This window comes from Condylura cristata, unplaced genomic scaffold (assembly GCF_000260355.1).
Source record: "Condylura cristata isolate star-nosed mole 26May11 unplaced genomic scaffold, ConCri1.0 scaffold00006, whole genome shotgun sequence".
NCBI lineage: Eukaryota > Metazoa > Chordata > Mammalia > Eulipotyphla > Talpidae > Condylura > Condylura cristata.
In genome coordinates, this window is record NW_004567107.1 from 6610763 (window position 1) to 6628942 (window position 18180).

At 44.8% G+C, this 18180-nt stretch overlaps 1 protein-coding gene across 1 annotated transcript in view; it reads left to right on the forward strand.

Annotated features, from left to right (window-relative positions):
- SCAI (suppressor of cancer cell invasion) overlaps positions 1–18180 on the forward strand; it is a 106006-nt gene that overhangs the window by 58543 nt on the left and 29283 nt on the right. The window contains exons 4-6 of the mRNA XM_004677341.1: positions 12491–12586; positions 13117–13203; positions 14310–14408. Of these exons, the coding sequence (XP_004677398.1) occupies positions 12491–12586; positions 13117–13203; positions 14310–14408 (282 nt within the window). The remainder of the gene's footprint in view (positions 1–12490; positions 12587–13116; positions 13204–14309; positions 14409–18180) is intronic.

The window sequence follows — 18180 nt, forward strand, 5'->3', positions numbered from 1 at the left end:
AAAAAAAAAAAAACTCATCCCTGTCTCAAGTGATAGTGACCAATGGGATTTGCTCATGATGTCTTCCTACATTAAAATGAGATGTCCCTAAGGCCTGGTCCAAGTTTGTGACGCCTTCTCTCATTCCTGAGGCAGGGCCTGGTTACAGCAGGCGCTGCACTAACATTTGTTAATTGAAATCCTCCTAAAACTTAGTTTTTTATTCCTACTCTCAGCTATTTCCTATTTTGTACAACAGAAGAGATCTTCTAAGGCAGCCGTTTCTTTTGCTTTATGGATTAATTGCATCCTTATGTAAATAATTATAATTTTAAAAATTGGCCCTAGCAGACCTAAGGTTTTAAGTCATATTTTTTTCTATTTTGTTTTAGTTATTTTGCAACTTTTGGCTGTTGTGAATACTGCTTGAACATTTGTGTAGAAGTGTTGTGTGGACATTTTTTTAGTTCTCTTGTGAATATACCTAGCAGTAGTATTGTTTGGGTCTTAGGGTGACTCTATGTTTATAACCTTTGAGACACTGCTAGACTGTTTTTCAGAGACGCTACACCAGTCAGTGCATGGGGATTCCACTTTCTCCTGTCCTCATCCACACTTGTTATCGTGTCCTTGATGACAGTCATCCTAGTGGGTGTGATGTGGGGTTTCATTGTGGTTTTGATTTGCGCTGCCTTCAGGATTAATAGTCAACTAATTAGCATTAGGTGCTCGGGATATTTCTTTCAGCTTAGTTCTTAAAAACCTGTACCTTTATCAAGTTCAAGAATTAATTCTTTTGACACTCATTCTTTAAAATGATCAGTGCTCAAAGACACAGGTGTCTCTGACTTGCACTGTCCCTTTTAGTTTCAGTCATAATTCTGTCAGTGCAGCTGTACCTTCAGGTATCAGCAATTCCTTGCCACCAAACAGCACTTTGCGCTGTGCTCAGATGTTGATTGTTTCCCAGACAGGAAGTAGTACTTTCCAAAAGCGCTCTTGGAGAATTGGGCAATACTGATAATAATGATTTGACTTGTAAGAGCAGATAATCAAGTCTACCAGGAATTTATTTTCACTGTTTTGTGTGATATAACTTCTTCAGTTTGAATGAACGTTCACTCCACTGTTTTGACAAAAAATTTATCTGCCATATGTGATGTATTTATATTCTCTGAATGCTTTTGGGTTTTGTTGGAGAGGTATGTGGCTCATAGCACAAGACTAGTTTATTGAGACATTTCTCCTTTGACCCTCGTTTTTCTTTTCATTTTAAAATAAAATGTGTTTTGTGCACACACAGGGAATAATGTAGAGTTATTGGGTTGCTTGAAAAACAGAAAAAAATACATCATGGCTTTTCCAACAACCCAATATGAAAGAGATTTTGGTGGAGATAGAAATGAAAAGTTACCCATGGTTGGGTAATGAAAAATAATGCAAAAAAATATTATTTTATCAAAAATTCAATTAAAGAGCCTTCCTGGTGGCACAGGAGTTAAAGTCTCGGCGCCATCAACCTAGGGGCAGCCACTGCAGCACGAGTTCCATCGCTGGCCAGGGGAGTGACCCACATGGTTCACCACCCTGCTCCCCTCGCAGTGTCTTTCAGTAGATCCGCCCATTCTGCTCCCCACTCTACCTCTGGTGAGTCCTCTCACCCCTCACACCTCTGGCCTGAACCCCAGTTCTTGTATGCTTAAGTAACTAAAACTAAACCTTTTAAAAAAATCCGTTAAATGTGTGTTGTCCGTGACTGTCACGTTAACTCTTCGTGGGGTTCGTGTGCTCTCAGTGCCCAGTTTGGTGCCCAGCCCCTTTCACTGCAGGGACAGAGTTTTCTCCCCAAACCAGGCGCATTGCCAGTGTGCAATTCCTGAGCCTGCTCATGGGTCACCGTTAGGCTCTGATGGGAGCGTCATCGCAAGGGCCACACTGCGCCGCAGTTCCGGGTGGGCCGGGCCAGATGCGCCCACAGCGGCGGGCTGGGAGCCAGAGCTTCCCCGCACTGCGTTCCCACCCCGCTCTTCTCCAAAGAATCTCTCTGAGATATGGGAATTAAAGCTCCCCACACTTCCGAGCATTGGTGTCGTTTGAGTATTTCTCGTGAAATAAGAGTTTTCTTTGGAAATATGTCCAAGGTTATTTTCTTAACCATCCTCTCCTTCCCCCGACCCCCACTCGCCTTTTGGTCCAAAGAGCAAACGGGACCCTGGTGCGTGCAGAGAAGAAACATCAGTAGCGGTGCTGGACCAGCCTTGAGGAAGTGGGGTTTAGAGGGTATCGGGGGAGGAGCGGCCGCGTCTGCACCGACCCCTCTGGCATCCCTTCTCCCCTCTGGCATCCCTTCTCCCGCTGGCCTCACCTGGTCGCTCGCTTTCCTTTGTGTTTTGTCTTTCTTCAGTTCGGAAGTTGCTTATCCCGTTTATTACAGAAGTGTCATTCTCGCAGAAAAGTACTCGTATTATAAATAGACTAACGGACACTACATGTCTCTTGTAGAAAATAAGGCGTCCAGCCCACTGTGACCCCCGCGGTGCCCTCACCTTGGGCTTTTGGGTTTTGTTGAGCAGGACAAAAATGTGCCTGTAGGCACAGAAAAGGCTTCAGCTTTACTACATAATATCTCGTTTGGGGCATAACAAGTTCTCTTTTTCCTCTGCAAGGTGTGTCTTGCCACCTTTTATTAAGCCGTTCATCCAATTTGTCAGTCTTTTCATTTTCCCGACTGTGAACATCTTAATGGAGTATTTTTTCTTGACTAAAAATACCTTCTAATAACATGTGCATAATAAATAATCTCTTCTTTCCACTCACTGTGTAAGAAAACATAGTCCAGAGAATGAGAAGTGAATAAAATGAATGGTGTTTTGCTTATAATAGCCCTTGCATGTAGTTACAGTAGTAATGAAGTGAGAATAATGTTAGAAATAGCTTTGAGTACTGTCAGGAAATGATCAAAAGCCTAAGTGCTTGCAGGGTTCTGGTTGCCATGGTGACTAAGGCTGCCGAAGCAGAATGGAATATTTGGTGGGATTATGTAAGGCAGCACCTTGAGACATGGATGTGAGACACACAGCTGTGTCCCTCAGCGATAGCCGGAGCTTTGGGTGCTTTTCAGCAACAGAGGCCCCAAAGTCATGAATTATTTGACTCCAAGGGAGCAAATACATAGAGCCAAATAAGCATCAAAATGTAGACATATTTACAGAGAACTGCACCAATATGAAGTGTAATGGCCTTAGATAGAACTAATTGCTGAAATCATTTTTATTACATATGCTCCTAATAGTCAAATCAAAGAAGGACTCAGCTGGAATGCACCCTTTCCAGCTCTATTTTTAGGATGTCCTTGCTCCTAAATATGGAGGGATAACTAACAAGTTTGCAGCTAGTTTGAACTGTTGTGTCGTCTTCTTTTTCTTTCCCTCTTTTTTTCCCTTTCCCTCTTTCTTTATCTTCAAAAAGTTAATACGGCCCTTAAGGCAAGTTCCTCAAAGGGCTAGTAGTAAGGGGTGTGTTATTTCAGAGATCATCTCCTAAACTGTTGAACAAGGGTGGGATGTGCTTTGCGTTTCTTCAGCTTACCTCTTGGCACTGGGCTTGCATTTGAGATAGGCTGCACCGGCGGAGGAGAGATGGTGGTTGTGTGACCTACAGACTGACTAATGCAACTGCAGTGTGAGCCACAGCTGTGGTTTCAAGTTACCCAGCAGCCACATGAAGAACATGGACAAAGAAACAAGTGAAATTGATTTTAATACTGTATTTGATCCAAGATAGCCAAAATATTTAGTTTAAAATAATCAACCAGGAAAAACCTCTGAGCTTTTTTTGATACTCTAAAATACAATGGATATTTTACTCTTACCCACATTTTAGTTTACATTTACTATATGTCAAGTACTCAATAACAATATGTGGAATTACCCCGGGCAAAATCCCTCCTAATTTTAGCTTCAGTTTTCAAGATGGTCCACTGTGCTTTCTGGTGAGGGACTGTTTTGGGGTCCTCCTTTCAGGACCACCAGACACTACCCCCCCCCCCCCCCCCCCCCACTCCCGTCTCCCCATCTCTGCACAAGTGTCAGCCTTGCACAGCTCTGGGCTGCTGTTCATTAGTCCCCACCCAGCTGTATTTTGGAACTTGAAGTTTGCGAGGCCTCTCTCAACAGAATACCGCAGAATGGTTGGTGTAAGTGACAGGGAGTTATTGTTCTATAACAGGGAAGCCCAGAGGGGACTGGGCCGCCTTTCTGTGGGGCCTCACCCACGCGCTCACAATTCAGTGATACTGCAGGTGCACACAAAAGGGTCAATAGCAGGTTTATTTACAAAAGGGGAAAGGAATAGGAAATCACCCAGGGAAAGAGAGCGGGATACAAGGTTACTGGGATACCTTACGGCTAGGCTGACTGAACACACCGAGTCACGCCGTCTGGAGAGCCGTTTCCCAAGTGAGAGATGCAATCGCGCCCTATTTATCCCCCAAATGTCCCAGAATTCCTGCTTAACCCTGCCCTTGGGTCCTTGCAGTTCTCTCCCTGGTACTGCTGGGAGTTGTGTTTTCCAATCACTGGAGTAGGGTGTAGGGTCCAGGAAGCTGAAGGAGGGAGTGGAGTCCATAAGACTCTGCAGAGTTCCTTTACGACAGCCTTCCCTTAAACAATTCTGAAGCCTGGAAGCCCAAGATCAAGGTGCCAGCGGGGCTGGTTTCTTTCAAGGCTCCTCTCCTTAGCTTGCTGGGCCGTGTCCTGGCTGTGTGCTCAAGTGGTCACCCCTGGGTGCAGCCGCACCCCGGTGTCTCTGTACATCCTGACCTCCTCTTACAAGGATGCAGATCGGATTGTATAAGGGGCCCTCCACTTAGTGGCTGTTTAAAGACCCTGCCCCAAACAGTCCCATTCTGTGGCTCCCGGGGCTTGGCCATCAGCCTGCGGATGGTAGGAGAGCACAGCTCTGCCCGTAACTTTACTTTTGCTGTGAAAATGTTGTCTGTGATTTTTGGTTTGGTTGCTTAATTGTTCTGTCTGGTTTTAGAATGTTTTTGAGTAGATTCAAAGCTTTGCTGCCGCCATCTCCCCAGAATCCAGAGAACCAGCTATTCGAATGCTACACCGAAAGCTTAAACAACATGTCCAGAGCATTTCTCACTACTTCTTAACGAACAAGGCTCAGTAAGACCTGTTCTTCTGAGTTTGTTGTCTCTGAGATCTGAATTGTCAGGCCTGACTAGAAACATTGGGTATCTCCCCGCCCAGCTGCTTGGGGAGTCAGGCCAAGGATCGCTTGGTTGGGGCAGGGTATTTGTGGTTAGTTTTTTATGATTCTCCGGGAGGACTATAAAGAGAAAACAAACAAAAGAGGTATTTTAAGAACCCTGCAGAATTCATTAAATCCTCAAAGCAGCCTCACTTGGTTTCCTGGTTTTCCAAATGAGAGGGCCCAAGGTTTGGCAAACTGTAATCTGAGAAGTGAGACCTGCTCAGTGTAGGTATATAGGTGTAAGGTCCCTATAACTCACCATGGCGCTTCGATAGTCCCTGGAGGAGCAGTAACCTGGGCAAACGCTTCACCATGGCAGGTGCACCTGGCGCCCTGTCCTCTCTCCTCCATGCCCAGAGGGCCCAGCGGCAGAGCGCCTTTGAGTGTCCTCATACCTCGAAGCTAGCCAGTGCTGTTCGTGGAACAAGGAAGGCACATGGCGCCAAGCATTTAAAGTTGGCAATCTCTTTTCCTGCAAGCAAGCTACTGTAGGAACACACTTGTTAATAGCCGTTTCTAAAGTAGGGATTTCCGTGCCTGGAGCTGCTTTGCAGGAGGAGGCAGTGCCATTCCATAGCTCCACCTTGTTTTGATGTGGTATCTAAGTCCATGCCAGAGGTGGTTACTCAGAGCTGTTCATGAGCCGTCAGTAGGAAGGGAGCACTGTACTAAGTGCCTTCCACGGGTCGGCACCCGGGGCAGGATACAGGGGTGGAAATGGGATGTCTCCCTGCAAGCTGGCCAGGCACTTGGGCACATTCCCTCTCTATAAAAAAACCTTGGCTCCTTCATCAGTCAAGACAGATTCAGTATTTTCTAGAGATCCTCCCTTGGTGGTGTCACTCAGCCTGAATAGTCAGTGCACGTTTGTACTCACGGTTCCTAAACTTAAACTCAAAAAAAAAACAGATATACCAGTGGGTTACAGGTGCAAAAACAAGGATGTGGTCAAGTGGTTTTTGCAAGTCAGAAACACAGCTTTGTCTGGTTGATGAATGAGCCTGGAAGCGCGCTCGGCACACAGCCATCCTGCGATGCTGTCCATCACGTGTGTGGTAGGGCAGTGGGAGCCTTGTTCCGAGACGTTGAGTTGTTTCTTCATGTTTGACCACAGCTTTGTTGGAAACCAACAGCATCCCAAGACTTGGGGAGCAGAAGTTCTGTCCTATAACAGAACTTATTGACGTAGACTAAAAACCTTTTTTCAAAGGGCGGAGAGCAAAGAACTTTAGACAAAAGGTTCGAAGATTTGAACTAGAATCTTAGTTCTTTGATTCACTGGCCAGGAGTTCCCTGGCAGCTCAAACTCTGCTCTCATTTGAGAGAGAATGAACAAGAGAGAGGTGTGTATGTGAGTGTGCATGCATGCATGCACATACTTCCTCTGGGGAAGTTGAACATTTAAGGACAAAACAAGAGAAGAAAGCTAATGAGAGATTGGAAGAACAAAGAGAAGAGAGTTACCGGTTGATGGGGAGCTGGAGAGCAGCATCTGGGTGTGGAGAGGACAGGGGGACAGCCAAGAAGTGCCTGTGGGATTTGGATGCTGAGTGGACGTAGGCATCAGTGAACTCAGCTGATTGAGGTTAGGAAAGGTGGTTGCTTTTTAGAAACTTGGAAGCTATTTCCTGACATCTCCATATTCCATTTGAAACGTCTCTGAGATTCATGTTGAATCATTTGCACCACACTTATTCCTGCCGTTGTCTACTGATTTCTATAAAAAGAGTTGAAGATTTTTTAAAAAGAGAGATTAGTGTTGTATTTTCACTTTCCTCTAAGACCTTGGGAAAAGAATAGGAGCAGCCAATTTATAATATAGGTGCCTTTGCACAACATGAGATATGAGGCCATTTAGATTACCGGCTAATTCTCAGAACCCCATTTAATTTAATTCTATGGATCATTAATTCCCATCTTTACTGACAGTAATAATAACTGTTATATTCAGATCTTCAGACCAGAGTCAAGCTCTGAATAGTACAGGAATTGATGTAAAACTCTTTATAAAGCATCTTGGTTAATTTTAGATTCTCATATTATAGTGGCTTGTATATTAACTTGTGATGTCTCATTAGAAAAAGGGTGTTTATAGAACTTACCTTTAGGAAATTATTTAAAAAAAAGTGTTTAACCCTATTTTATAAAAGAAATAGTTGTCATTAATAACAAATTTTTAACTGATTTTTTTAGACTAGAGGAATAATAGATGTTTTTAATTCACTTAAGGAAAATAATATAGAATTCAGCCAACACTGATACCAGTAGAAAATAATTGTGTGTTGGGCCCTCCCTGGTGGTGTAAAGGATTAAGTCTCACCACTATCAAGATACCAGCAGCCACTGCAGCATGAGTTCGAACCTCAGCAGGGAGCTGACCCACATAGTTAGGCAGACTCTCCTGTCTCCCCACTGCTCCCCTCAGCAGTGTTTCAGTCAGTCGGCCTGTTCTGCTCCCCACTCTGTCTCTGGTGAAACCTCTCATTCCCTACCCCCATACCTCTGGCCTACACCCCAGTTCTTATATGCATAAATAAATAAATCTTTTTTAAAAAAGAAATATTTGTATATTACAGCTTACCACCAGCTTCATTGTGCATACAAGAACTGGAATGCAGGCCAGCATTAAGCTAGCCTTTCAGATCAGCTTTTATATACTTCTAGGCCTCATACAAAATTTCCTTCCCCTGAAATCCTTTTTGCTGAACATGTGAAATTATCTAATCATGTAATAAAACACTGCCTAAACAGCATGCATTACTGAGTTTTAGTAAATCTGTCAGCTTGGAAACTCAAGGATCTTGAGACAAACACTAACCTAAAAGAGTTTACACAGTATCTTTATTTTTTTTTTTTTAAGATTCATTTATTTATGCATACAAAACTGGGGTACAGGCCAGAGGTACAGGGGCGGTGAGAGGATTCATCAGAGACAGAGTAAGGAGCAGAACAGGCAGATACATGAAGTACACTGCTGAGGGGAGCAGTGGGGGGGTCAGGAGAGGTCTGCCACGCCATGTGGGTCACTCCCTGGCTGGGGATCGAATTCAGGCCTTGACTGTGATAGTGTTAAGACTTAACCCTTAGGCCACTAGGGAGGCGCAATGTAATTTTATATTGCATTAAAGAAACATTATATATTATTAAACGTAAAAGGCAATGCACCAAACATTCCATATAACTTGATCCCATTTCACGTGGATACCTGAGTGTACACAGATAATGCATTCATAAGAGTGGTTACTTCTGGGATTAGAATTGAGGGAACCCATGGGGATTACAATTGAGATGGAAAAAAAAATGTACAAAATGATGCAAAAATAAACCATTATATTATAAAAAAAAAAGAAGTGAGGGGAGAAGAGACATTATAAAGCTTCATGTGCTTTGTAATATTTTAGTTCTCCTGGCTCTGCATTATTTTCAGACTTTCAAAAGAAAGAAATACAAGGTCACTGTGAGAGACATGTAAAAACCTTCCGCTCCCCGTGTCCTGCGAGCGTCTCCTCCTGCACTGACCCGGGCGTGGCTGCGCGGTGGTGCAGCAGGAGGTGGGGACTGCAGCAGGCTGCTGGGCTCCCCGGCCGCCCTGTGTCTGTTGCTCTTGGGATCCTTGAAGTCGTCTCATGCGAACACACCCTCACTAGCCCACTGGGGCATGAGAAGTCCGAGACCCCGCTTCTAGCTCCCAGCCAGGCAGCCGCTAGACACCCCCAGGCCAGAAGAGGGGTCCAGTCACCGGCGCTGTCTCCACGTGCACAGTGAGGTCAGGCGTGTTTGCCTCTCCTGTGTGATTTTTTTTTTTAATATGTGAACTGTCTCTTAAATTATTTATTTATTTATTTATGCATACAGAGCTGGGGTACAGGCCAGAGGAACAGGGACAGCGAGAGGACTCACCAGAGACAGAGTGGGGAGCAGAACAGGCTGATCTATGAAGCACACAGCTGAGGGAGCAGTGGGCTGGGCAGGAGCTGTCCAGCTGCCCCTGTGGGTCACCCCTGGGGCCGGGGATGAAACTCGCACTGAGGTGGCTATGGCTAGCTTGCAGTGCTGTTCTTTAACCCACTACCCCACCAGGGAGGGCCCCTACGTGATTTTTAAATTTAAATCATATAACAACTTAAAAATTACTTAGAACAGTGTCGTAGATGAACTTTCTCCGGCCTTCTGAGTTGGATCTTCTGTTCCCTGGGCTTTGTGGTCACCTTGCCTTCGTTCTGTCTTTTATTTGGGGAGAGTGTATCTTCAGGCGGCTCTTCAAGAGCGGCTTCTCGAGTCCTCCGGTGTTTGGAGCCGTCCTCCTTTCCCCTCGTCCCAGCACGTTGAAGCCCGTTTGCCTTCTTTATTTTCAAACAAAGTTTGGTGTTCGTCTGATTCTTATGTAGCCTTGTGATTTATTCCTCCCGTTCGGAAATTTGACAAAGTTGGGTCATATTTCATTCATCCAGTTTGTTAAATTGATAGATCCTTAATTTGTATTTCCTCTTTTCAGTATTTGCTGTAATCGCTTTTCTCTTTCATTGATCGTTTCTCTTTTATGTTCCATCTCATTTAAGAGGAGGGGAGAGTTATTGACTTTCCAGAAGATTTCCTCAGCATCATTTTAGATGCTGAGTCTTTTATCCTTTCTCTGAACCTGTGTTTCTGTCATGTTGTTTCTTCAGTGTCTAGGAATTTCTTATTCCGAAATGACATAATAAAAAGCCTGAACAGAAGTCTTGTATACGTAGGCCAGGCTTATTGATTGAGAGGTTTGCTTTAGACTGACCAGATTTCCTTTAAATTAATCTTATTCCAGGGCCACTCTCACTCCAGCCAATAATAAGGTGAATTTACCCAATTTCTTTAATGCAAAGCCTTCCTTTCTTCCCTCCTTTTTCCTCTGGTCCTCTCCCTCCCGCTGTCATTTTGTTTTTAAAGATTTATTTATGTATGCAAGAACTGGGGCACAGACCAGCGGTGCAGGGGCGGTGAGAGGATTCACCAGAGACAGAGCAGGGAGCAGCACAGGCAGATGGACTGAAATACACTGCTGAGGGGAGCAGCGGCGGGTCAGGAGAGGTCTGCCCTGCCATGTGGGTCAGCTCCCTGGCGGGAATTGAACTTGTGCCGCAGTGACTGGGGACAGCTTGGTGGCGCTGTCTTTAACCCCTGAGCCAGCAAGGAGGCCCTGTGCTCTCACTTTCCTACCCTGGGAAGAGAACCCTTGATGGCCCAGGTATTTTGCATCTGTGGGACAAGGTAGGAGAGGGGCATCTTTGAGAGACTTCTGTATTTGAAACACTTTTCATGTATTTTTTTCCTTTCGTGACTTCTCTGGGTGGGCTCCCGCTTGGTAGATTCCAGCTTCCTCTGCTCTGTTATGTCAATCACTGGGTGATACTGTCAGGATGCTCTGCAGACCCTGTGGCCTCAACTGTTGAATTCCACCTGTGGGCGGGATCGGCAGGGCAGGGGCAGAAGGAAGGTGCTATTTCCTTCCTGCACCTATGTGCTCCAGAGCCACATCCTTCTGCTGCTCCATCAGAGCTCATGAAGAACAACAGCAACAATCGAGACCAAAAAAATGGATCAATGAAAATGTGACGGCCAACCTCGGGCTGGCTAAGACGCCCTGGAATCAGTGCTCGATGTTCCTTTATAGAACAAATGGCTTGGCTGCCAGCCGCTCACGGACTTAATTGGCAGTCTGCTTCCATTTAGCTCCTGTGGACCTGTAGCCATTACACAGTTTTTGAGACACATTCTCTCTTTTTCCAACTTTATTACAGATACTTTGAGTTTGCTGGCTTTCTACAAGACAGCAGAAGCCAGAATTCTTTCCCCGATCTGTGTTATGGCCCTGGAAGAATGCACTGGGTACTACTTCCTCTCTTTACATACCTTAAGGAAAAGATTTTGCCCTGAGGGTTTAACTCAGTCTTAGATGGGCTGTGTAGCTGGCCTCTCTCCACAGTTTCTTGCACAGTGATGCGCTCACATTGTTGTGTCTTTAATCCTCCACGTTCTGGAATTTCTGTATTTTCCTCTTCAACCCTGCTTGCAGCTAACTCTTCACTGTGTCCGTCATGCTCTCATGGTGTTTCTCGAAGTGCAGCTAATGGCCACAGGGCTAGCAGCGCTCTGTTTGTGTAAATGGTGCTCACATGTCTGCTTTTCAGGCTGCTGCAGGTACATGCAGCTTCGCCACTCTCTTCTATACTTGCTGTCGCCATGGCGTCTTCAGCCCGCATCAACGGTCTATTGCCCACCCCATGTCGTAAGTGCTGTGTCTTTGTGAGTTCAATCCCCACCCCAGAGCTGACCCACATGGCGCGGCGGACCTCTCCTGATCCACCTGCTGCTCCCCTCAGCAGTGTGCTTCATCGATCTGCCTGTTCTGCTCCCCACTCTGTCTCTGGTGAATCCTCTCACTGTCCCTGCACCTCTGGCCTGTACCCCAGTTCTGTAAATAAATAAATCTTAAAAAAAAAAAAATTGTCTTGTAAAAACTCCAAAATTGTAGTACCTTATTGTAACAGCGATTTCTTTCTAGCTCCCAAGTGAGTTACCCGTTGTGTACAGATCTGAGGCTCTGTGAGTGCGCCTTACTCTGTGTTCCAGGCTGAGCAGCAGCCCGGTCTCGCTGTTAGGTCAAAGGGAAAAGTGAAAAGGCTGAATCATGCATCACCTTTTAAATCATTTTCTCAGACCTGGGATAGCCAACTGGAAATTACACATGGACCATAGTGAGTTCTGCCACGTGGCACAGGGTGGCCATGCGGCGGGGAAGGAGTTGTCTCTCAGGGATGTGTTCTGAGCCACGAGGCCTAAGGACAGGGATGTATAGTTTCTCTTTCGGGGATAGTTCTACAGTGTTTGAGAACAGTTCTGCCACCTACACACCCACTTCTCTTCAGTTTGCCAGCAGCAATGTTTTTCAAACTGCTGAATTCTTCGTGGAAGATAAACATTTAGAAGTTAACAGTTTATAAGTGAGTGCCACTGACATCACCAGGGGAAGGGAAGGGAGTGCCAGAATCTACGAGGCAATGAAGAATGAGGTGCTGAGCTGGGAGGAAGCGTGGGAAAGAATGTGTCCCGGATCCTGGTGACAGCACTTGTTCTGCTCCCCAAAATTAAAACTTTTAAACAAGAAAGTCTGTGCACGTGCTTTCTACCGGTCCCGTTTGTACCTCCCTAAGACTTCACCTCCAGGTAGCCTAAGGGCTTTGAAATTAATGCATGTTTATTTGTCACACAGGGATTTGCCACAGTATGGGCAGAAGCAGTGGCAGTCCTATTTTGGAAGAACTTTTGATGTTTACACCAAACTCTGGAAATTCCAGCAGCAGCATCGGTAAAGGAATTTTACGCTTCAATGAGGGTGACGAAAGTGCACGTTATGTCAGTCACAGATCTGACCTTTACTATCTCAGTGCTTTTTAATATGTTTCCTCCTCGTGAGCCAGATGAAAACAAATTGCTCTTTTTCCCTATTTAGTTAAGGTCTTAAAATGTCATGTTCTTACCTGATTTTTAAAGATAATCTGTTATCGGAAGTGGTTCAGATTAACTCTCCCATGGGTGGGCTGATTCATGGTTTCATTCTGAAACAGGTATTATTTAATGGTCAGAGCTACTTGGGAGGTACTGCTTCTAATTTTCATAAATAAAGCCCACAGAAGTTTCTTTTTATATTGCATCTTGCTTTAAATAGACTTTTAATAACTGCCTTTGGGATTTAATTGAATGATTATGTTGAAATCTCATGAAAAATTCATGAGGTTGACTGAATTGGGTGGTATTTTATCCTACGGAACTTACAGATTTGGTTATTTTTGAAATTTATAGTCTCATTTCTATTTTTTTATTTCCTATATAAAACAGACAAGTCTTGGATAATCGGTATGGCTTGAAGCGGTGGCAAATAGGGGAAATTGCTTCTAAGATTGGGCAGCTATACTACCATTATTAGTAAGTGAATTGCATATGAAAAAAATAAAGTGTTTTCCTGGTTTAAATACAGCATGCGCAAGTGGAGGGAACGCTCATGTGTTAAGGCAAAACCCTGATAGTTCCTGGCGCGTTGATGAAGGCAGCATCCTGAGATGACTTTCACAATCACAGTGGCACTCTGTCCTTCAAAAGCTCACCTTCCAAACAATTCACTTGTTCACACTCACTTATAAAGGAGTCTGAGCCTGGGTTTAGATAAATGGTAAATACTAAAATGATTTTACAGTTGTTATAGCTCACTTAACTCTTGACACTATATAGAAGCTACCATAACTTGTATGTTTGAGTGAGTGTCTCAAAAAGACACCTTAAAACACATACTTGTTGGATAGGTCTAAAATGTTACACAAAGGACAGAATGATTCTGTTGATTATATTCTTAGAACAGTATCGTCTATGTAGACCCACCCAATGAGACAAAGAAATAAGAGAGCTCTATTTGGAAAAGTCTAAATCTCATTATCGCAAGGTGATATCAAGTATAACATAGAGTGGTCTGGGTCATTTATAATTTAATAGGCCAGAAGGCTCCTTCAGTTTGGCAGGCCAGCCAAAACCGCCACCATGAAACCACTCTCTTGGGTAGAATGTTTCCTTAAGAAGTCCCTTGTAAAACTAGAAATTTAAAACAAAGAGCTAATTTCATTAGCATCCTTTGCAGGTTAATATGGATTAGTCCATTTTTGAGTCCTGTGAGAAAAAAAAACAAAGAAATTAACCAAGAAGAAGGGACTGTGTGTCAGTCTGGGGAAAGTCCTGAGATGTTTGGTCTTGGTGGGAAGATTTAGGGAGGGGGAATGCTGTTTGGAGAGTCCCTTTGGAGGAGGAGAATAATGTGTACTTTTGGGTTGCCATGAGGAAAGCTTTGGGAGTTTTCTCCAGCAAGTCTCAGTTTTACACATTTTAAGGGTGATATGATTATTGCCTTAGTGATTCACACTTAGGACAGTTACTCTTATCCCCTGTGGAGAGGAATAAAAGAATCGGTACAAGATTTTATCATGGTGAAGAGCTCGAGATTGTCAGACTTAATGTCGCTTTGTTTTGTTTTGTTTTTCTCATAGCCTACGCACATCTGAGACCAGTTATCTGAATGAGGCTTTCTCCTTCTATTCTGCCATCAGACAGAGATCATATTACTCTCAAGTCAATAAAGAGGACAGGTATGTGTGTCCCTGCCACGTTTTTAGAAAAAGGAAAGTAAACCACTCCATTTTTTCACTCTGTGTGGAAGTGAGGAAATCACACACTTGTTCATGACTTTTATTTGCTTAATGCACTTCGTTGAGTACATGCTACTAGGCCTCCCTACACACAGAGGTATGTTACTTAAAAGCAATAAGTATTTTAGATGTTGTAATATGTCACAGAGCACAAGGAAAGGTGGGATTTTTTTCTTTTTGGGAGTGTTACAGAAAAAAAAAATCCAAAGTGAGGCTTAACTGAAACCTTTGTGTGTGTGTGTTTTTTTAAAAAGATTTATTTATTCATGCATACAGAATGGGGGTGCAGGCCAGAGGTGCAGGGGCGGTGAGAGAATTCACCAGAGACAGTGGGGAGCAGGACAGGCAGATCAACGAAGCACACCGCCGAGGGGAGCAGTGGGCGGGTCAGGAGAAGTCCGCGGCACCATGTGGGTCAGCTCCGGGGCCAGGGGTGGAACTCGCACTGAAGCGCTGCGGCTGGCTTGCAGTGCTGCGTCTTAACCCGCTGTGCCACCAGGGAGGGCTGAAACCTTCTTCCTTTTTACGCTGAGTAACCTCAGTCCTATACATTCAGCAGCCTGCTGACAACTGCCAGCTCCAGAAAAGGCCACGGCTGCTTGTTTGGATTTTCCTTGACAGAAAATCCAGCTCTGTCTTACAGAGTGTAGCTTCATTGACAGAGCCAAACCCTGTAAAACCCTCCATTCCCAGCCGTCAGCCGTCACCCATGGAGTGCTCCTTAGCTGTCTGCTAGTGTCTGGGTAGGAGAGAAAGGAAATAAAGATGTGTCGTTGTCTTTTCCTGAGATTATCTTCTCCCGAGAGGTATGGACGTTGGGTCCAGACAGATTATGATGTGGTTAATGCCACATGAACCTACAGTTGAAGAAATCGAGGGTCTGCTGGAGACCGCTAGTGCTTCACCCCAACAACTGCTGGAAGAGTAAGCTCAGTCAGAAAAGACTGGAGTGTTCTCTCTGCTCCAGCAACAGAACTCACTGCAGTTGTAGCATGAAAGAACATTCTCCTAGAATAAAAGAAGCATGGCTTTCATGTGTTTTTCTAGCAGACACTTTGTGGTTGGTTGTCATAAGCTTTCCATCCAAACAACATTTTTGGGGAAAACCCCACTATTCTAAATGCCCTTCAACTCCCTGCAGTCCTGTTCAGACTTGGGTGGAAGAGTTTGCTTGATGCAAGCAAGATACATAGATGCTGAACGCGACGTTTTCTGCTCTTGTCTGTTTGTTGTCTCTCTCCATCCCTCTGTCAGAAGTCCCCCCTTGCTTGTCCTTCAGATTTTGGTGTGCTTCACTTACCTTTACCACATTTTCTCTAACCTCTTCTGTTTGTTTGCATTCATGTTGTACAATTTGTCTGAATCCCTGATGAGGTCGTTTGTAGATTTTAAAAAATGCAAAAGGACCATGTGACATTTTATTGCAAGAAAAATACCTGTTAGGTACAGAACTATTGTGAGCAATAGTCAAGTATCTGTGTGAGTCACTTATCTGCATTCTCTTCTGTGCCAAAAGGAAAGTTGGCTTTGGGCCTTTGGCTTAATACCCAACAGTTTAGCTTATTAGAGTCACTTTCCATCCTCAAAGCAAACACCACATCTGAACTGCTTCCTGTGCTGCCTGCTAGAGCGGGGTGGATGAACGGAGGCAGGATCGGCTGGAACCAGGGTGACAGAAACCTCTTGCCTTTGGCTCCTAATTAGGGTCAAAGGATAACACCTTGTGCAAAATCTTGCCCTTTTCTTAGGAAGGATTCTGTTCACTGGTAGATGGTTTCTTAGTCCAGACAGGGCTGGGGTCGAGGTGGCAACTGATTGCAGCTGCTAAGTTCAGCAGCTGGTAGATCAAAACTAAGAATTTCAGTGGCAATAAGAGGCAAAGATCTGTGCTCACAGGCGCAAGTTCACGCAGTGCGGAAGAACCAAGTCAGAGGCGACTGCCTGTCACTGAGCAGGGACACTCCCAAACCCCTCCTCCGGGGGGCCTTTCCTGCTTGCGGGATGAGGTGCTCCCCACCACATAATCACTCACCCGAGACTCAGGCCCTGGCCCCGGCACATGGCTCGCGTGCAGCGGGACACCTAAACGTGGAGGAGGTGGGTTTTTTTGCACACCCAGAGGTTTGGGGGGGATATGTTGCAGTTAGCCCCCTGGGAGAAGTTGCCCAGGTAAATGTGTGAGGAAAGGGTCGGTGTCTTTCAGGGAGTGGGCTGTCCGAGGGGCTGGCCGCCGGGCTGGCGAGCTGAGGCCGTCAGGAGCCTCAGGAGCTGTCAGGCAGCTTCAGTGGTGACAGGACCGAGTTTTATTCCGGGGAAGCTAGGCCTGAAAAGCTGGGGATTAATTGGAGAGTTTAGGAGGAGGACAGCACGTGGTCCTTCCCAGAGAGCCTCACCTGTGCCCTGCCACAGCTGCACCCGGGGGTGTAGGGTGCGTCCACCTGTAACGGGGTCCCCAGGAAAAGGGGAGGTTCCAGGTTCCCTGTCCCACCCAGAAGGAGGGTGCAGCTAAGCGGGGAAGAGAAGAATCTGGAGAGGAGACTGAGGAGGAAGGAAGCAGGATGGAGCCAGAGGGTGACCTGAGGGGGCCCAGGAGCAGAGACTGGTGGCGAAACTGCGCTTCTCAGTCCTGGGCTGATGGAAACAGACGTGGATGAGGGCCCCGTGGGAGGGTCACTGTGGCAGCGTTTATCTTGATGTTGCTCTTTTCCTCACAGACTTGTCTGGCCACTTCTGACCCTTTTCCATGGGGCCCCACCAGAAGGTGCTTTAGACTGTGGCAGACTTTCAGGCCTTCGCTTGGCCAGTCCCTTCTGGGTGGACTTTTACCCACAAGGGGATGGGTCACTTTGGGTGCTTGATTTAGACATTATATTGTGTCTTTTCTGTATTGCACAGTAATTGTATTAAAGTTCCTTTTCATTAAAGGTCTTACATGTTTTGTCTTGATGTGGTGGATGGCAGAGCTATTTAGGGCAGGCAGGTTTGGGGGTTCAGGGCTGTCCCTCTCTCTCCCTTGTAGCACACACATTCTTTGTGTTCACTTATTGCCAGGGTCAGCAAACTCCGACATAGTTTTGTATTACCTGGTCGCTTAGAAACATTTTTACAATTTCAAAAGTTATGAGGAAAAACGGGGTGAAGTGTGCTACAAACATTGTTAAGTGACTTACAAAGGTTAAAATATCCACTATTTAGTCATTTTTAGAAAGTTTTCCACACCTAAATTTAATGTGTGTTCATGTAATCATACACATAGTGTATGATGCCTAATAGATTTAAGGAACCTATTTTAATTTTATTCAAACATTAAAGATATTGTCTTATTACTATTTCAATTATGAGTTGACATCCATTCTTTTAACAACATGGCAGGCTAGATAAGCAAAAATAATGAAATATTAAGAAAACAATTCCTAAATATTTTAATTGAGGCAACATTGGTTTCCACCGCTGTAATATGATAGGGTTATAGGATCACACCCTTAAGGTGTATGTTACCACACCACACCCAACACCAAGGGAACTAATAATGTAGCGTGCTAATGAGCAAAGCAAGAAGTGACATATTTTAGGGAAAAATTAATAAATTGTCTAATATATGTGAAAATTTTCAATATTCCATTTGAATTTAATAATCAAGACAGAAAATTGTAAGGTTTGAATAACATAAAAACTTGTTCCAATGTCCATACACTGCATACACAGGGCCCTC